General features: G+C 41.4%; 1 protein-coding gene across 2 annotated transcripts in view; it reads left to right on the top strand.

The window, feature by feature from the left end:
• Nucleotides 1-651: 651 nt before the first annotated feature.
• The window catches only part of uap1 (UDP-N-acetylglucosamine pyrophosphorylase 1), a 45867-nt gene continuing 25044 nt past the window's right edge, over nt 652-21474 (top strand). The window contains exons 1-2 of one of the 2 annotated variants that reach the window (XM_052013147.1): nt 652-2826; nt 12002-12206. In XM_052013147.1, the coding sequence (XP_051869107.1) occupies nt 2547-2826; nt 12002-12206 (485 nt within the window). In that variant the 5' untranslated portion in view covers nt 652-2546. The remainder of the gene's footprint in view (nt 2827-12001; nt 12207-21474) is intronic. The other variant, XM_052013146.1, reaches the window with a different exon arrangement.

Genomic DNA, 21474 nt, shown 5'->3' on the forward strand with positions numbered 1-21474 from the left:
CACACTGTCAATGGCAACATTTCGAGCAAACTCGCACCCAACAGGTTTATCGAGCCGAACATTGGACTTTGCTTGTATAGTCAACAACGGGGATAATTACTTACATATCGAGTACCTAATCCGCGTACACCAATAGTTAATTCTATCTCAATTGGAATGTTTAATTTCATAGATAATTGAGTAGATAATGATTTGGGCATTTTGGTATTTTAGTTTGATCTTTGATTAGGTAATACTTAGCTATATTTAGGATTTATTGCGACTATATTTTCTTACACCACGCAGTACAAATAAAGGTAGTGCTGACAGAGGCAATAAGGTATCTTTCAATTTATATCTTAGGGATGATTTTTTTTTGGCTTGGTTAAGTTAATCTTCCAAACATTGTTTATTAAGCCCAATTCATTCTGGGCACGATTCTGAAACCAATACTTTGAATTGGGTAGTGTTTTTATCTAAAGATTATTGCATTCTTCGGTCATTGATATCCGATGGTAGCAGTGTAAATCCACGGTGTATTTTATCACTGCCGGTGGGTAGATTGCAGAGGGAAAGCAGTGGGGAGATTGTAGACTGTGACTATCAATCCAGCAGCTCTTCATGTCCGGTTTGAGCCTGTACAGATTCAGGCCCAATTTCCTAATCCTGAGCTGTTGCATCTCGCTTTACCAGACCCTGAAATATAGTTCCCTACCTAATCCCCTGACCGATAATGTTGGTCAACGGCCCAGGTACAACAAAAAATCGTGACAAAGCCAGGATTGCTGATGACAGAGGCCGTGAGCTTGCGGCTCCCGGCGGCGTAGCAAGGAACCGGTTCATCGGCGATCAGGCACTCGAAAGGTCGATGGGTGACTCTGCGATCTTCTTCTGAGCAGGGATGTGGTTAAATACTGGAAGGTACAGCAGTAAAGCAGAGGTGCAAAATATTTCATTATAAATACTAAATCAACTATTTCTACTCCTCATTGAACTTTCTCCTGTCGTGTCTCGGAGATCTACATTTCTTTATGCGATATTTTTTCAATGTTGCACGAGTAGCTATAATTTTTTAGACATTTGTTTGCTGATTTACTTTTCATATTGTATCATCTCTATCAGTTCATTGCCGATGTTAAAAATATCCGAGCCCTCTGATTTACTACTCATCTTGGCAACATTTATAAGTCTTTAAATCCAATGTCATCTCTAACCACCATTGTTAGACAGGCGTGAATGAATCACTTTTCCTGTGGAGTTATTTTATTTCTTGATGGACAGTTCTCGTTGAAAACTTCGAAATATTTTTAAACGTTTCCTAATGCAACTCGCAAACCCTCGTCACATTGTAAAAAGTGACTGGTTGTGCCCTTGAGTACGACGACCCCGGGAATTAGCACGGACCCGATGGTCGAATGGCCTTCTGTATTATAAGGTTGCAGACCAAGAGCTGAGACGAGGGAATCGCCTGCTTGCACTCTCAGCCGGTACGCCCAATGGACACGTGTGCCGTAAGTTTTCCATGACCAGGAAACTGATGGAACGATTCCTCATCAACCTCGCATGCAATAGCCTGCTCCTTTTATTTCCCCCTTGATAAATCATTAGCTGGGATTGAGGGTAATTGGCAAGGCAAGGTTTTATTTCCCCGCGTTATTGGTTGCAATTTTGAGAGTTTTGTTTTATTCTCTCCCTCCCTCCCCCACAAAAAACCCCGACAGAATTACTATTGGAGCTTGTACGGTCGTACAAACACCGCCACAGAGGATTGTAAAGCAATCCCGACCAAGGGTCCCCCACTTGAAGCTGTTTTTCCTCTCTCCACAGATGCTGCCTGACCTGCTGGTTGTTTTTAGCGTATTCCGCTTTCTAGCATCTGCAGTTATTATATATATCATTATTATATATAACTGCAGATACTGGAAAGCTATTATATATATCTAACTGGTAAGCGGCGAGCCCATGTCCGGGAAGAGCAACCACGTCAGGAATGAGTGTGTGCGTATGTATGTTTGTGGATAGGTGGAACGAGGCGGCCTTGACACCGAGCAAGGGCAGGGAGGCGGGTCGGGTCCAGCCCCGACCATTCCAGCTCACCAGCTCTCACTGGCTGCCGGCACCTTTGATGACATGACTTTAAATATCCTGCACCGGACGTGAAGCGGCAAGAATATCACCAGCGCCGCCGGTTGTCAGTATCTGTCTGCTGCTAATAAGACCCTTCTGTAAAATATCTGATTTTCAAAACCCGGGCCTACTCACGGTATTAACGGCTGCCGTAGTGCGGAAGATAATTCATTTTGCGCTTTCTCACCCCACAAAATATATATAAATATTTCTTTCAATTCTGATAAAATTAATATACATTTCTTGCACCGGGAGGTATCCCCCCCGGCTCGCGCGCTTTTTTCCCCTCCTCACTAGCGACTAGAACGCGCCCGGATCGGCTCGCGCTCTTTTTAAAGCATTTGGAACGCGCTTCGGTTGGCCCCGAGCGGCTCGCGCTTTTTCTTTTGAAGAGATTGGAAGGCGCCGCAGTTGGCTCGTGCCCACCCCGGGCGCCGGCGATGGACGGGAGCGGGCTGCGCGAGCGGCTGGCGGCGGACGGCCAGGCTCACTTGCTGCGCTTCTGGGACGAGCTGAAGGAGGCCGAGCGAGGCGAGCTGCTGGCCGACCTCAACATCTGCCACTTCCCCGAGATCCTGCGCTTCTTCCGCCAGGCGGTGCAGGGCTCGGAAGCGCTGCGGGAGCAGCAGAAGGTGGACGAGCACATGGAGCCGGTGCCCAAGGAAGTGCAGGGTAGCGTCACCCGGGACCGGGAGCGACTGCCAACCTGGGAGGCGGAAGGTGAGTGCGAACCAGCACAGGCTTTTTTTTACGGGGGAGTGGGGGGGAAGCGGAGGGTGAGAGAAGGGTTTAACTTTCGCAGCTGGAAGATGGGAAGGACGCCGGAATTACTCTTCCTGTAGTAAAACGTGTCCTTAAACACATCCGGCTCGGCTCTGGTGCCTCCGCCGCCGAATAACAGAGGGCTTCCAGCCCCGCCCCCTCGGGACTGCTAAATGCATTTGGTAAAACTCCACGGCTGAAATTGGTGGGTGAGATAAAATTTGGGGCAGAGGGGAAAAAGTTTTTTTTTGTGCAGAAGTTGGAACGGCACTGCTGCAAGTGAGCCCTCAGTTCGATCCTGACCCGGGGTGCTCGGCTTTACTTCCCCATCACAAGACGTGCTGGTTGGTTAACTGTCCGCTGCAGCTTGCCCCATTAATGTCTGGAGGATCAGATGTAGATGGCTACGTGAGAGAAAATGGGCTGCAGGGAAGCGAGTGAGAGAATGCGAATACTCTTGAGAGTTAGCATCAACTCGATGGGCCAAATGGCTGCCCATGTTGCAAGCAAATGCTTAAAACAAATAGTCGTGATCAAACACTCGCTGCTTTTAAGGGGGATGGAAACAGACTCAATCAAGGCTTTTAAGAAAAAAAACACGACCACCAGAGGAAAAGTAATTTGGTGTTTTAGGGATTGACTGGATTGCTTCATGAGAAGCAAGGGTGGACCAAGTGGGCTCCAATACATAACAAGCTGTGTCTCTCCCGGAAAGTTCAACAAGCCTACTGGCTCATGTCCCAACAATCCAATTGCACTACAATGTCACTGTTTGTTGAGATTTTGGGGTCTTCTAAATCCTAACTAATACAATGTTTTTCTTAATGTACTCCATTCTTTTTATTGATAAAATGATAAATTAAATTGTTCAGTAAATCTAAAATATTGTATATTCTAAATTCAATGACAAAGATTTGCAGTTGACCTTGTGCGATAATTAACTCATCACGTAAGATGAGTTGCGAGAAAGTAGGCATATGAGAAGTAAGCAAATGAAAAATTACCAAGAACAGCAAAGTGACAGCATTCATTAATTCTGGTGTTGAGCAATTTAATGCTTGGCTTACTCTAGAACTGCTGTGTTTCATAGCTACTGAATTACTCACAAATGTTGGAGAGAGTGAAGAGAAACTTGTCACATAGGAAATTGTGGGTGGAGGTAAAAGCAAAATGAAGTCACTGGGAATAAAAACATAATGTGCTGGAACAGAGAAGACCTATCACTATTTATGGAAAGCATATACAAGCTAATATTTTAGGTCCAGACCTTTAGATTAGAAAAGTAGGACACAAGAGTGTCTTATTGACCAAAAGTTAGGCCTAAGGAAATGGAAAAGATTGAAAACTTAATGAAAATAGTTAACAAACAGGATACTAATATGACTGTTCAGACTGAAGGATTGCAAAATGGCTTGAAGATGGAAATTTGTTCTGGATGATTGTATTGGGACAACTACTCTACAAGGATGAGAGTTCAAATGGCGATCCAACGGTGTACCACTTGTGGAGGACTGCTTGAAGCTCTAAGCAGTGATAAAGATGATAAACAAAAGATAAATCATATACTTTTATCTTGGATGTTAGGGAAAGGGCATCTGGAGTAAGAGAATGCCATCATGGGGAAAAATAGAGAAGACAGGAAGAGGAAAGGATCTTCCACTGACTGATGAGCTGGCCAAGCCCAATTTCCTGCCCTTTAAACTTTTATTTGGAGTGGACCTCGGAGCCCTGTCACCCATGGGGAAGTTGATTGCTATTAGATCAGCTAAGGCTAGAATGGTGTGATTGAAGCTAACCAGGCTCCACCCTCAGAATAGCAGTTGCTGCCAGCTGCTAAAGAGATGGGTTAAATGAACCTTCTTATGTTTTTATTTTTTTTATATATAGGAAAAGGGATCAAAGCAGTTAAGTTATGAGAGATACGAGCCATGATGATGGGGGTGTTTAAATTCAGTTAATTAAATCTGGAATAGCAGCTAATATGGTGTCTGTTAAGTTTACTGATTCACTGATATCTTTTTCAGAAGGAAAGCTGCTATCCTTACCTGACCATTAAGTTGTGTTAAATCATCTTAAGCAAAGTTATTCAATACAGAGCTTTAATGACTGGCCTTTTTGTATGCTGATAATCATTTAAAAATTCAATAAATGATTGGGCCATTCTGTTTAAGTAGATACCTTTAATTGGAAGTAAGTTATAAAGTACCAATAATTCTTTGTAGTCTATTCAAGATCTGAGTAGAAGAGTTAATGACTTGTATTTTGAGGCAACTTCCATTGGCACCTCTAGAAATTGAGGGGCGTTGATAAGGTAGATGGCAAGTCTTTTCCCCAACAGTCCAAAACTAGGGGGCATAGATTTTTTTTGGGGGGGGGAGGGGTGGAGATTTAAAAGGGACCTGAGGGGCAACTTTTTCATGCTGAGGGTGATGAGTATATGGAATGAGCTGCCAGAGAAAGTGGTTGAGGCAGGTACAATAGTATCATTTAAGAAGCACTTGGATAGGTGCATGGAGGGGCCGTGGTTAGAGAGATATGGGCTAAACACAGGAAATTGGGACAAGCTGGGTGGGCACCACGTCAGCATGGACTCGTTGGGCTGAAGGGCCTGTAACCATGCTGTATTGCTTTATGACTCTAACATAATACTTGAAGTGTTCAAGGTGCTTCAGGCAGGTGCTAGCAAATGAAGTGTGATGTGAAGGTACCCGAGGAGAAAGTGTTACTCGACCAAGTGTTACTAATGCGCTTTATTTTGGGGAGGAAGCAGAGGGGATAGGGGAGGCACCTGTGGCATCCTTGTTTAAATTAACATCTTACGTATATTATATTTAAGGGCTGGTTTCATTTAATTTCTCCTGTGCTAACCTTCAACACTTCATACCCGACTCCTGCTGTCACAGAATTATTGAGAGTAGGCATGTCCCTGACAAGTTTAGATTGGCTGGTAAAATAAGAACAGGCAGTCAATGAGCACAGGGTTGAGAAAACATTCCACAGATCAGGCAATGACAGAGAAAGAAATGGTTAAGATTTCAGCTCCATGACCTTGTCATCAGGGTAGGGGAGTCTAAAGCTAGATGGCACAGGTTTAAGGTGAGAGGGGAAAGAGGTATAGGGGTTCTGAAAGGTAAGTTTTTCCACACAGAAAGTGGAGGGTATATGGAACGAGGTGGTAGAGGTGGGTATGATTACAACATTTAAAAGACATTTGGATAAGTACACTGGATATGAAAGGTTTAGAGGGATAGGGGCCAAACACAGGAAAACTGGATTAGTGTAGATGAGCATCATGGATGAGTTGAGCCAAAAGGCCCATTTCTGTGCTGTATAACTGTATCTCTATGAAGTAATATTTGAACAGTGGGTTTAAAGGAACAAGCATGTTATTAGAGTGCAAAGTTGCAACACCATTAAGCAATAGCTAATGTTATATAAAAGTTTAGCATTTTAAAAAAAGCTTTCAGTAGGTATGCCTTTCTTTTGTAGCAAGAGATAGCAGCTTCAGTAAACCCGACGCAGATTGGGTGACTGCTTTGTCGAGCACCTTTGCTCTGTCCGCCACAACAGCCAGGATCTCCCAGTGGCCACCCACTTCAATTCCACATCCCACTCCCATACTGACATGTCTATCCATGGCCTCCTCTACTGCTATGTTGAAGCCAGATGCAGGTTGGAGGAACACCACCTCATATTCCACCTTGGGAGTCTCCAATCTGATGGCCTCGACATCGATTTCTCTAATTTCCAATAACCCCACCCTTTCTCTTTTCCCCCACTTCTTTGTCTTCCCTTATTCCTGTGACTCCTTTTCCCCCACCTTGATGACTTGCCCATCTCCTCTCCTCCCCCATCCTTTATTCCATGGTTCACTGCCCTCTCCTACCAGATTCCTCCTCCTTCAGCCTTTTGCTTCTTCTACCTATCACTTCTCAGCTTATTACATCTTCCCTTACCCCCCCCCCCACCCACCTACCTTCCCATTCTCACCTGAACTCACCTATCCCCTGCCCGCATGTGCTCCTCCCCCTACCTTCTTATTCTGGCTTCTGCCCTCTTCCTTTCCAGACCTGATGAAGGGTCTCGGCCCAAAACGTGGACTATTTATTTCCCTCTATGGATGCTGCCTGACCTGCTGAGTTCCTCCAGCACTTTTTGTGTATTGCTCCAGATTCCAGCATCTGTAGAATTTCTTGTGTCTCAACTTCAGTAAATGGGTTGATTTGGTTTCTATGCTGTGTTAAAGTCTAAAATCTGATAATAAGATTATACTCAGAATGCTTGACTATTGGCTGGCACCAATTTTAATTCCTTGTGAGAGCCCCACTGGGGAAATGCTAAAATCCTTGATTGCTGGAAGTACATTAAGTTGCAGAAGCGAGTGGAGGTGAATATTAAAACTTGTGGGTGGGAGAGGCATTCATAGGGAGAAAGAAACTCAAATCATTCAACAAGTCTGTTAAGAGTTCTGCCTTACACTTGGAGATATCCGATAGGGAAGCATTGACTGAAAATAATGTTGTATCCTTGGCCAGAATTTGCTGGTGCAAGGCATCTCATATTCCTTTTAGTTAAACATCTCACCGTTAAATTCAAATTTTAAGCCTTGAGGGTTATTGGATATGTATTTATGACGGCAAGATGAAGGTGGCTAGGACCTGGTAAAAAAAAATGGGACCAACAGTCTATCTTCTTAACCAAAAAGATTTGAGTAAGAAAAGAACAGCATAAAAGGAATTGGGGTGAATTAGAATAACATTCGGTATAGAGCAGTGAATTTGAACTAAAGCACAAAGATAAAAATGATAACATTGTTTTCAAAATTTAACAACAATTCACCATAAGTAAGAAGATTCCACAGTTAAACTGTTTCCTTTTTGGGCTGGAGATGTTGAATGGGATTATAGGAACATAAATCTCATTAAAAAGCCTTGCATTGCCAAATGTGGGTCCAATTGGCAATTAATGAACAAAAGCAGTAATGTCATAAAGTTTCTTGAAAGATTGAGAATGAATTGATGTTTGAGTGGGGCAGCAATTTTCAGCACCTGTATCTCTTTTATGAAAGTTGCTCGTAAATTCACACAACAAAATATGGGCCACTTTCACAGATAATTATTCTACTTGCTGTCCAGCTTCTCTCTCTCAAGGCTTGCTACAATATTTTGGAAAAATGTGCCATAATATTATGCTGTTAATTTGTTATGTATTATGATTGAAAATAAGTCAGCAAATCAGAATGGGACACAAACTCTTGAGTTAGTAGTTTATCTGCCATAATTTAATGTAGAAGAAAGATCACAGCAGCTAAAACACTTTAGAGCATAGACTTCGGAGATAGCCATGGTCTGGATTTTGTAATAGTATTGATGGTGAAACTTAATGATTGTGTCAACTTCTGGTACCTACACTTGCATAATTAAATGTAGGAATCCAGAAGTGCCTGAAGCTCCTTTGTAGGGTGTGTTGATTGGTAGCTTTCCCCACTCAATGTTGAGTAATCATTGGTTGGCAAAAATGTAAGATTCCAAAACATTCTCAAGTAGTCTGAAACTGTTACTCTTGTTCCACAAACTATGAATTTTAATAAAATAATGAAATTTTAACCAGTTTTTGACCCTACAAAACTTGTAATGTGTCTTGTCATGCCCTGCTATATTTTAAGATTATAGTGAATTCCAACATTTTTAAATGTTTCTTTGGGCATCTATCTTGATCTTGTATCCAAATAGTTACTTTGTGGATTGTAAAATATTTAAGAATATTAGACAACTTACTTTTTAGTTCCTGCTTTGCAGCCTGTGATGTGTTCTCATTCATCTTGATGACATCACTGTTCTAGATGTCAAGGGTTCACTTGAACTGTCTCCTGAAAGCAATCAATTTCACAAAAACAGAAGCTCACATCAGGGATTAGGTGGTCTTTCTGGGAGGTTTCATACTAAGTTGGTGAAAACCATCATTTCTCCACTGACTCCAAAATCCAGGCCATTGTGTTTGGTTGCTATTGATTTAAATTCTGCTCTGTTTGATGTTTCTAGGCACAAAAAATTTCTTGGGGTGAACTTTTGGGGAGGGGTTGGGGAAGAAGAGGAAAATAAGTGTGTGGTTGATGCTTCCTGGTTATTTTGCATTTCACATAGCAACAAAATTTACTAATAATCTGGGTTGTTAATGAATAAAACCTACATTTTGGGAATCCATTTTTAAAGATAGAAGTGATGTAACTTGCATGTAAAAAAACTTGATTACAACCTGTAGCTATTAAACAATCACCCCCTCTAAGCTGAAACCCTACATCCATTCATATCATTCATTACATTGGCAATACTTTCCAATGAGGAATAAATTCATGGCAGTTGTACTAAATAGCAGAATTGTTCTAGGAAGAATTCTGCTGGGAAATCCAGCTAAAGCTAAATGAAACCTTGTTTGGAACAAGTTTCATTTCTTGTTATGAGTTAAGCTAACATTGCCAGATATGTTAAGAGTGGTGGTTCTGTTACATAGTGTAGCAGTTAAAGTGTTCCTTTCTGTAATAAATTGGAAAAGTAAGAAGTATGCACCACACCGCTTTTTCAAAAAAAACTTAATTGGTCCATTTTCTGGCTCCTGTTACTCAGTGATGTGATCCTACAAGCTAAGGATGGTCAAGCAATGCCCATTATATTCTTTTCTCTTGGCCACAGCTTCTGTTTTGGTCTTGTTGACATCAGACAATTTGGAGGAGCAAAAGGAAGCAATTAAGTATACGGTCAAGAAGAAAAGGAAATGTTCTCCTTTTGTATTAATCATCTCAAAGATGCAGAAGAAGATGTACATTCTACTCCATTGTTAACCCTAAACTCTTGTTTACCATCAGCAAGGGCTTTATTTTTTTTTGGGGGGGGGTGGAAGAGGAGGGAGGGGAAAACACTTCCAACAGCTGTGGTTCAGGAGCAATTGTGTTGCTATACAAAGTATTGATTCTGCCTTTTTGTGTCTTATTTCTGTGGTAGTTACAGGTACCTGTAGATATGCCTGGTGGTATATTTTGTCCATTATTGGCATTAAAAAGGTATGTAATTTTTGCTGAATGTTTTCATCATAATCATAGGTTTCAATTGAGTCTGAAATGACACAGATATTTAAACCACAAATCCCACTTCTAACTTCTCACTAAGTGCAACCTTTAAACTTTCCTCAACCACTAATATTCCTTGAGAATTCAAGAAAAGTTCTTTGTACCCTTTGACTCCCTTGAAGTTCAGATGTCTGTCAATCTTGGCCTTGTACATATTCAATGACTCTCTCAATGGCTCCATGAGGAGAGAAGAAATTTCATTTCATTTATCTTAAATGGTGACCCCTTATTCTGGAACTATGCCCCCTGGCTCTGAATAACAACATCTTGACATCCAATTTGTTAATCTCCATCAGAATCTTCTGATAAGTTCACTCTTCATTCCTCTAAACTGAAATGAGTACAGATCTAACCTGCTCAATTTCTTGGAGATGAGACGGGAGCTGCTGGAACCTGGATCAGCAAACAATCTGCTGGAGGAATTCAATGAGTTGAGCAAAGTGGGTGGGTGGAGGAGTTGTCAGTGTTTCAGGTGGAAGCCCCACACCCTCTTTTGCCCCACCTCCAATACAAGTATATGCTTTCCTAAATATGGAGAACAAAACTTTACACAGTACTCCAAGTGTAGTCTTACCAACATTCAAACTTTCCTACTTGTATACTCCTTACCCCTTGCAATTCAGTCCAACATTCCTCTCTACCATCATTGCTTATGATCAGAAAAAATAGCTGATGAAATCAACGAGAATGTGGCAAGCGCAATGGGAAGGCAATTAATTGTTGTTTAATTCACTACATTACTATTTGCAGTGGGATTCTGGAGAGCTCCTTTGTTTTTAGTGCCTTATATGTATGCGTGTATATCAATGATTTATAGTTAGAGGGAGCATAATGAAGAATTTTGCAAATGATACAGAAATGTAACTGATAGAAGTTGCCATCATCTGCAGTTCTTCAAGTCTCACACCATACTGTCTTGAAAATGTATTGTTCTTCTGGTTCGAAGTCCTGGAACTTCCTACCCAACAATAATGTGGGAATCCTTTCACCAAAGAGTCTGGTTGTTCAACACTATCACAACAGCAATTAGGAATGGACAATAAATGCTAGCTTTGCTAGGAATGGCCACATCCCAGAAATGCAAAAGTGAAAAGACAATATTGGATAATTGATATTATAGGACTGACTTTTCAAATGAACAGAAACTGAATAAGTTCTACTTGGCATTTAAGTATGAAGTAGTAGATTTGAGGAGGGCAAAGAAAACAATAGAACAGATAACTACCCACATTTTTCTCCTTGGTACTAAAGTTTGGGATTTCCATGAATCGCTGGTCAAACATTGAGGTTCTGAACTTGCTCTTTGTATCTTTCAAAATGCTCTACTGTTGGATTCCCTATGAATCCAGTGCAGAGCTCTTTACTGAGATTCCCTAGCATTAATTTTGATGGGGAATAGTGGGCTACAGGAAAGAAGAGTAAAGATTGGAAGATTTTCTTGCTTATATTTTACCTATCTTCAACTGAGAGCATTTAGAACAGGAATTCTAAATTGTAACAGCTAGGGATGTCAACCCAATGCTTATTGGTGCTTTCATTAGCATTGAATCCTGGTCTGTTGTTTGAGAGCTGGTGAGTAGGTACGTAACTGCATCTTTCTCAGTTAGCTAAAGCTTGTGTCAGTAGAGGAAAACATATGCCTGCTCAGGCCTTAAAATCCCTTTATTGTTCCAAGAACCTTCTATAGCCTTATTGTACCCTATCAGGATTTTTTTTATATTCTGAGAGTTTGGCATTTTGCTTTTTATACCATTTATTTACCCTCCTGTTTTTCTGGTCATTACACCTGTCCTTGGAAATTCATATACAAAATATGTTGGAATTCAACCACCAAAACTGTTTGGCTCTGCCTGCTATATTTCATCCTTTTTTGCTTTTACCAGTTTTATGTGCATTTTCCTTCAGGTTCTGAGGTAACTTTAAGCAGTAAATGTGCATATTCTGAAGCTTGTTAAAAATATTTTATGTACAAACCAAATACTAACAAAATCTTTTAACTTACTTTCTCAGGCCTCCTTCAAATCTCACAAAGTAAAGTAGCTGTGCTGCTTTTGGCTGGCGGACAGGGAACCCGTCTCGGAGTAACCTCTCCTAAAGGAATGTACAATGTTGGTTTATTGTCGCAAAAAACCCTCTTTCAAATTCAAGCCGAACGCATTTTGAAACTTCAGCAATTGGCTTCGGAGCAATTTGGACATAAGTGCACAATTCCATGGTCAGTATTTCTATTCACTTTAGTACTTTTAGCCACCTTTATACATTTATCTATTTGAATGAGATTTTAAACAAGTGAAGTTTATTCTTTAGGTCTGAGGGCAAAGCCTTGGCATTGGTTAAGAGCCTGGTCTTGCATCACCACAGCCAAAGAGTTCAAGGAGGGTGATTATTTAACCTTTTGACTTTTAGTGATCATTTATCATCCCTCAATCAGTCTCTCACTCAAGGGGCCTTAAACCTCACCCCTTCCCAAGGTCTCAATCTGTTATCTGACCCTCCCCTCTGTGATCCACTCTGCAGCCACTACAGTCTGCTCCTCAGCTCTCTTGTCCCATGATCTGCACACTCTAATGGTGGGAGGTTATGGAGGAAAGGCCTGTTGAGTGATGTCAAACGCATGTCAAACATACCTGGGATTTGTCCTGGGCCAAATTTTGACCTGAGTTTTGTTCCTACTTTATCTGATGAAATGATTGAGGAAAATAAGAAATAAAAAGAGAAAGTACTAGAAATACTCTATGTCAGGCAGCATCTGACTAGCTGAGTTTTTCCCCAGCATTTCTCATTGTTTCAGAATAACAGCATCTACAATTTCTTAATTTAGGGAAAATAAGGAAATGTGTGCCTATTGCAAAGTTTTGGGGATATTTGCATAAGAGGGCACACTCCTTTTTAAAAAGGGGATTAATTGAGAATGACCTGCAGTCCAAATTTTATTTACTTATTACAAATAATAACTTGCTACTTTAATTCTGGGTAACCTGTTAATTACTATTGCCATTGATCAGATGGGCCAATAAAGTTAAATCGAACATGAGGATGAAATACCATAAATTACATTTGAGATTTCTTTACACTTGGTTACCTTTTGTCTTGTGTGTTTGAGACCACTTGTGTAGGTGAGCCCTACCTCGTGTCATAAAGTGAGTTTTAACTTTCTCTGTAGTCATGTAGCTTACTCAGGAATCAAATAGAGGAGCATTTTTTTCCCAAGAAAAAAGTGGTTTGTCCAAGTGTATTGGCACAAGAAGCACATCTCAAACACCTTAGAGTTGAAGACTGGAATTCAGCCAAACTCTCAAGGAAAACAGTGATTTTTTTCATACATAATTTCTAGTTTTGCAGTTCCTGAAAGCAAAGTAGTAGATGTTATAGAAAAACTACAGTAATGCATAAATTTGTATGCTCATTACTTTAAAGACTAAAGTGTATGACTCCAGAATCTCAGAAATTAATGGCACTGGAGAAGGCTGTTGGGGTTATTGTGTGTATGCTGGCCAAAATGGAATTTGGGGTAATTCCACTTCTCAGCTATTGGTCTGCATGTTATGGCTCATCCAGGTACTCTAAATGAGAGAGGATTTCTGCTCCTACCACCCTTTTGAGATAGTGGGTCTAGCCCCTACCTCTTATTGTATGAAATAATTTTTCTTCTCAACTCCCTCTCTTCTGAACAATTAGTATAAATTTATGTCCCCAGTCATTGATCTCTTAGGAAAATGGGACTTTTCAATTTTCCCTGTCAAGACCTCTCAAGGTATATGCCTGTCCAGGCTGAGGTTGCTTTCTTTGGAGAAAGAGACACTTCCTTCAATTTCCCTTGTTCCAAAGAAAATAACCCCAGCCTGGATTCTGTCTTCAGAACTAATTCTGCTGCCCTGGTAGCACCCTCTCAAGTGCTTTCACATTATCCTTGTAGTGTGGTGGCCAGATGTATGTAGTACTTCAGCTGTGGCCCAATTAATCTTTTATTCAGAAAGCGTGACCTCCCTGTCTGTAATTGATCAAGATTTAGAATACAGGCATCCTTTGTCACTCTTTTCTTGTTCTGCACTCTAAGATTTCTCAGTTCCTCAGTACCACTTGGTATTCTACCATTTAATGTGTATCTTCTTGCTTTTTGCCCTCCTGAATGTATTAGTTTGTACCTCCTAAGAGGAATTCCATTTGTTACTTTTGTGTTCACTTAACCAGTCTGTTGATGTCTTCCTGTAGTCTGGAGTTTGTTTCTTCACCATCAGCCACAATCTGTGTTGAGGGGTTTTGACAAACTGTTCATTAAAATCTATCACATTTAATATTCTCCTCATTAACAGTCCTTGTTACCTCCTCAAAAAGGTCAATTGTCAATTAGACATGATTTTGTTTTAACCACTTCTTGCTGATGTCCTTGATCAATCCAATCCTTTGCTTTAATAAATGTTGATTTATACCATCAGTTTAAATTTTTTCCAACTGTTTACTCATTGCAACATTAGGTTTTCTGGCCTATAATTATTCAATCCTTAACTTTCTTTTAAAGAAACAGTACCCTACATGTGGCCAAAGTACCTTGGGGAAAAATTGTGGTTAGAGTCTGTATTAATTCCCCCCAGGTTCTCTTAAATCCTGCAATATACATTTACTAATTTGTTGATTTAGCCACTTCCAAAAATGTCAGCACCCCCCCCCCCCCCCCCAATATGTCTGCTCTAACATTTTTCAGTACTACACATTCTTTCTTCATTGTCAACATCTCTATTCATCCTCCAGTTCCATGAACCTTAATTTTACCTACATATTTGCTCTCCTAACCAGCTTGATTGTCAGAGGGCATAAGTGTGATTGGCCTTGTTTTTGTTTCTCAATTCAATTTGTATGGCCTCAATCTGTTGATTTATCTGTTGCATCTCCCTTCATAGCTCCAATTTTTCCTTGACTATTTGCTATTTTCCTTCTGCTTTATCTTTCATTCACTCCCCCATCTATCTCGAGTGAAAATTCTATAACCAGGAATATTAACCTGAAGCCTCTTTTCAGTTGAAGTCACTATTTCATTTGGCCACAAGTTTCTGTGCCCTCAATACATTTACCTTTATCCCCAAAGTTTCTTGAATTAAAGTACGAACAATTAGGTACAAGCAAAACCCTTTTTCCTTCCCCCCCCCCGCCCGTTCTTTCCTTTGCCTTCCATGTTTGTTTAATAAACCTCCTACCTTCTACATCCAGTTTCTCCCCCCCCCCCCCCCCCCCCCCCCCCCGCTTATGAAACTGCTATGAAGTTCACTTCCCCTACCCAATTTTATTAGATACAACATTACAGCACAATACAGGCCCTTTGACCCACAATGATGTGCTGACATTTCATCCTGGTCTAAGATCTATCTAACCCTTCCCTCTCACTTAGCCTTCCATTTCTCTGTCATTCATATGGCTATCTAAGAGTCTCTTAAATGTCCCTAATGCACCTGCCCCCACAACTTCCACACACCCATCAGTGTTTTTAAACAAAAAATTACCTCTGACATCCCCCTTATACCTTCCTCCAATCACCTTAAAATTATGCCCCCTTGTGTTAGCCATTTTCATGCTGAGAAAAATGTCTGACGATCCACTCGATCTGTGCCTCATATCATCTTGTACACCTCTATCAAGTCACCTTTCATCTTCCTTCACTCCAAAGAGAAAAGCCCTAGCTCACTCAACCTATCCTCCTAAGACATGCTCTCCAATCCAGGCAGCATCCTGGTAAATCTCCTCTTCACCCTCTAAAGCTTCCACATCCTTCCTTTAATGAGGCAATCAGAACTGAACACAATACTCCCAAGTGTGGTCTAACCAGAGTTCTATAAAGCTGCAAGATTACCTCACTGCTCTTGAACTCAGTACCCTGACTAATGAAGGCCAACACACCATACGTCTTCTTAACAACTCTGTTGACCTGTGCAGCAACCTTGAGGGATCTATAGATGTGGACCCCAAGATCCTCCTGTTCCTCCACACTGCTAAGAGTCCTGCCATTAACATTTTCTGCCTTCAAATTCAATCATCCAAAGTGTATCACTTCATACTTTTCTGGGTTGAACTCCATCTGCCACTTCTCAGCCCAGCTCTGCATCCTATCAATGTCTTGTAATCTACAGCAACCTTCTACACTATCCACAACACCACCAACCTTCGTGTCATCAGCAACTTATTAACCCACCCTTCCACATGCTCATCCAAGTCATTTATAAAAATCACAAAGAGCAAGGGTCCCAGAACAGATCCCTGCAGAACACCACTGGTCACCAACCTCCAGGCAGAATGCACTCCATCTACCACCACCCTCTGTCTTCTAGGAGCGAGCCAATTCTGAATCCACACAGCTAAGTTTCCCTGGATTCTTTGCCTCCTGACTTTGAATCAGACTTCAATGAGGAACCTTATCAAACACCTTACTAAAATCCATATCCACTGCTCTATCTTCATCAATGTGCTTTGTCACATCCTCAAAGAATTCAGTCAGGCTCATGATGCACGACCTGCCCCTCAAAGCTATGCTGACTGTCCCTAATCAGCCTATGCTTCTCCAAATGCCCATAAATCCTGTCTCTAAGAATCTCCTCTAGTAATTTGCCCACCACTGAAGTAAGACTCATTGGTCTGTAATTCCCAGGGTTTCTCTACTCCCTTTCTTAAATCAAAGAACATTTGCTATCCTCCAATCATCTGGCAGTGATCTGCTGTCATCTCCTGTCGCCAAAGGTGCAGCAATCTCTTCCTTTGCTTCCCATAATAACCTTGGATATATCCTGTCCGGCCCTGGTGACATATCTATCCCGTTTCTCAATAGTTCCAGCACATCCTCTTTCCTCATGTCGACATGCCCTAGTGTATCAGCCTGTTGTATGCCATCCTCAAACATCAAGGTCTCTCTCACTGGTGAATACTGAAGCAAAGTATTCATTAAGGACCTCCCCTACCTCTTGCAATTCTAGGCACAAGTTTCCTCTTTTATCCCTGATCGGTCCTACCCTCACTCTAGTCATCCTCATATTATTACATACATGTAGAATGCCTTGGGGTTTTCCTTAATCCTACTCGCCAAGGCCTTCTCATGTCCCCTTCTAGCTCTCCTAAGGCCATTCTTAAGCTCCCTCCTGGCTACGTTATAATTCTCAAGAGCCCTGTCTGATCTATGCTTTCTAAACCTTAGGCAAGCTTCTTTCTTCCTCCTGACAAGATATTCTTCATCTCTTGTCAACCACTGATCCTTCACTCTACCGTCCTTACTCTGCCTCAATGGGACAAACCTATCCAAAAGCCCATGTAAGTACTCCCTAAACAACCTCCATTTCCATTGTGCACTTCCAAGAATATCTGTTCCCAATTTATGCTCCCAAGTTCCTGCTTAATAGCATCATAATTTCCCCTCCCTCAATTAAATACTTCCCCATTTCGTCTGCTCCTATCCTTCTCCAAGGCTATGGTAAAGGTCAAAAGTTATAGTCAGTCTCCAAAATGCTCTCCCACAGAGAGATCAGAAACCTGATCAGGCTCTGACCAGGTCCAGAATGGCCTCTCTCTAGTCAGCCTGTCCACATACTGTGTCAGGAATCCTTCCTGGAGACACCTAACAAACTCTGCCCCATCTATCCCCTTTACACCAAGGAGGTGCCAATCAATATTAGGGAAGTTGAAATCACCCATGACAACAACCTTGTTATTTTTGGACTTCTCCAAAATCTGCCTCCTCAATGTCTCTGCTGCTACTGGGGGTCTGTAGAATACTCCCAATAGAGTAATTGCTCCCTTCCTGTTTCTGATTTCCACCCACACTGACTCAGTAGATGATCCCCCCAGGACATCCTCCCTTTCTCCAGCTGTGCTACTGTCCCTGATCAGCAAAGCCACTCCCCCACCTCTTACCTCCTTCCCTGTCCCTTTTGAAACATCTAAACCCCAGAATATCCAGCAGCCATTCCTGCCCTTGTGACAGCCAAGCCTCTCTAATGGCCACCACGTCATGGTTCCATGTACTTACCCATGCTCTAAGTTCATCACCCTTGTTTCTGATACTTCTCACATTAAAGTGGACACACTTCAGCCCATCCAACTGACTGCAATTTTGCCCTTTCAACTGTCTGTCCTTCCTCAGTCTCTCTACATTCTGCATCTACTTGTACACTAAATGCATCAACCTCTGACCTCTCACTCTGGTTCCCATTCACCTGCCAAACTAGCTTAAACACTCCCCCAACAGTTCTAGCAAACCTGCCTGCAAGAATATTAGTCCCCCTCCAGTTCAGGTGTCTTTTTGTACAGGTCATACCTTCCCCAGAAGAGATTCCAATGATCAAGAAATCTGAAACCCTGTTCCCTGCACCAACTCCTCAGCCACACATTCATCTGCCAGATCAACCTATTCTTATCCATACTGGTGTTTGGCACAGGCAGCAATCCAGAGATTACTACCCTTGAGATCCTGCTTTTCAGCTTCCTACCTAGCTCTCTATATTCCCACTTCAGGACCTCATCTCTCTTCCTATGTCATTGGTATCAATATGTACCACGACCTCTGGCTGTTCACCCTCCCCCTTCAGAATGCTGTGGACCTGATCTGGGACATCCCTGATCCTGGCACCCAGGAGGCAACATACCACCCAGGAGTCTCTTTCACATCCACAGAATCTCCTGTCTTCCCCCCTTACTATCGAATCCCCTATCATTATTGCTCTCCTCTTCTCCCCCCTTCCATTCTGCACCACACAACCAGGCTCAGTGCTAGAGACCTGGTCACTGCAGCTTTCCCCTGGTAGGTTCCCCCCTCCAACAGTATCCAAAGCGGTATACCTGTTATGGAGGTATACCTCCATAACAGGTATAGGGGTACTCTGTAATACCTGCCTATTCTCCATCCTTCTCCTGACAGTCACCCAGCCTCCTGCAGCTTGGGAGTGACTGCCTCCCTGTAGCTCTTATCTATGAACTCCTTGTTATTCTGTAGGAGCCAAAGGTCATCCAGCTGCAGCTCTAGTTCCTTAACACTATCTGTAAGGAGCTGCAGCTGGATGCACCTCATGCATATGTAGTTATCAGGGAGATGGGATGTCTCCCGTAACTCCCACATCTCACAAGATGAACACACCTAGGACTACACCACTGACCCTGGAGCCACTCTAACTACTCCAGCCTAGTACTAAAGGAAACACCAAAGCAAGCAAGAAACTTACCAGAGACTTACCTTTGCCTCTTCTAAGCCTCTTGAGCCAAAGCCTCATTCCCCACTCTAACACTAGCTCACTCACCCAATAGCCACTCTGCTTATACCTTCCTTCCTTTTATTTGCTTCTGTTAATCAGCCAATCAACTGGTAACAATTTGCAAATGTGCCTCATTTAGGCTTCTGCAAGGTGAAACTCAGAAGCACACACACAAAGACTCACCTCTTTTCAAAGGTCCCGCTCCAAATCTCACTCCAACTCCCAACTCTACAAGATGCGTACTGATTTTTAAATTAAGGATCTGAGTTAATCTCATTCTGTTAATTTTTGAAAATACTTTAACTAGCAGAATTGTCTATTTGTATTCCTAGGATTGTATCTTCTAATTCATTTGGGGATCTCTCATAAAATGCTTTCTTGCATTCAGTTAAGACTGGCAAAGTCTGCATTTAATTTTCATCTCCGCAGGTCCTCCTTCATAGGATTTATTTTAGTTATGCTGTTTTTGTAACCTTGGCTGTTCCCACTCATACTCCAGGCAATGGAATCAATAGTTCTTGATGTTCTGCAACTCTATATTAAAGGAAAACTTTGTCATGGTTCTAGGAAAAGTAGGTATATTGAGATGTATAGTTGGCTCTGATCCTTAAGATATTATGGATTTGACAGTCCTGCACAAAGATGTACCACAAATGAGAAATCCAAGTTTGAAAGTGGAGCCTACCATCCATTTGTTATGCACAGATCTTAGGCTGCAGAGATGAGGACAGCCAGAGGCATTATTTTTACTGACTTTATTAATATACTCTTGCCTCAATCCCCTGAATTTCTTGGCTTTAATTTTTCTCAAAAAGTAGAGTGATTCAACCAGAAATCACTTCCTGTGCCAAAATGTTCCATGTGCCATCATTATGCTGCATTTTAAAAGAAACTTAATCTCAACCCACTTCTCATTTCCATTGGTGCCTGTTTTAAATTGATTCTCATAACTAATTGCCCAAACTGAAGATGCTCTTCTTTCATTTTATCTAAATTCTTCATTATTTAAAAGAACTGGACCTTCTCATGGCATATGTAATTTCCTTCTGGTTTCCTTATAGTTTTTATCTATGAGATCATCTATCATAGGTGCTTTCTATCTATTAAGGGGGTACCTAAAACTACTTAAAATGCTCTTGACAATACATGATGTTTGCACAGATGCATCATTATTTCTGAACACTTGCTATTTACAAAACTCAATTTCTCTTTCTGATGGCTGTACTTACATCCTTGTTTTTCCAAAATATTATATTCAAACCTCTCAGTAGCTGTAACCATCTTTCCTTTTAAATAATATTGCTTTTTTATTGTTTCTTTTCATCTAAATGTGTCATCAGCACTTAATTTAGTGTTATTTTCCCTGGTCATTTTCCTTGTCTTCCAACTTTATGCTGTCAGCTAAAGTTAAGACTATGCTTCTTATAAGTGTGCAACATCTGTATGTAGTGAAAACAGCACAGATACCCTATGCGACACCACCAAAATCTTTGTTAAAATAAGCAATATTCGTCTTTCCTTTCTCTCGTTAGGAATTGAAAAACACTGTCAGTCAATGAGCAAAGGGCCGTGCTGAATTTTAATGGATGGGAGGGCAGGCAAGTGAGCATTAGAAGAAACATGATTGGAGTGCTAAAGGCATGGATGTTGACTTTGACATTGGGTTTCATATGTATGGCCAGAAGCAGACATTACGTTAGAGATGATGCTGGGTTGTCTTTGGGACAGGCTGAAGAGTAAGAAGCTGAAATAGGTACCTGTGGTTGCAGGCAATCTGGGAGCTAGAACTCGAGGGCCAAACAGGATTGCTGCAGTCTCCAAAATGCTTAATTAAAGGAAATTATGCCTCATCTAGAGATGGATGTTTGATGAATGCTGTGGCAACAATTACTGTAGAGTTGAGGAAAATGACCTAAGGCATAACTCATTATAATCAAAATATGAGGATTATGATCTGAAGTTACTATGCATATCTGAGGCTACTATGCATGTAGATGAAGGGACAAGCTTGGATCATTGGTAACTCCAAAGCAGGAAGGGAAGTCATTGCTGGATATGCTGTTGCTGTGCTAGGATTGATAAAAGTAGGGGAAAAAAATGAGGACGGTTCCACTGAGCTGGACAACGTACAATGGAGGAGAATTATATGGTTTAGTGTTATAGAGCTATGGATGGTGTTCCATGGTAGTAGTTACAGAGGGTGTCATATAACTTGGACTGTTTATGTACTGTATCAATCTAAATGGAGAGATTTAAATATTA

Source organism: Pristis pectinata, chromosome 3 (assembly GCF_009764475.1).
Source record: "Pristis pectinata isolate sPriPec2 chromosome 3, sPriPec2.1.pri, whole genome shotgun sequence".
NCBI classification, from domain to species: Eukaryota; Metazoa; Chordata; class Chondrichthyes; order Rhinopristiformes; family Pristidae; genus Pristis; species Pristis pectinata.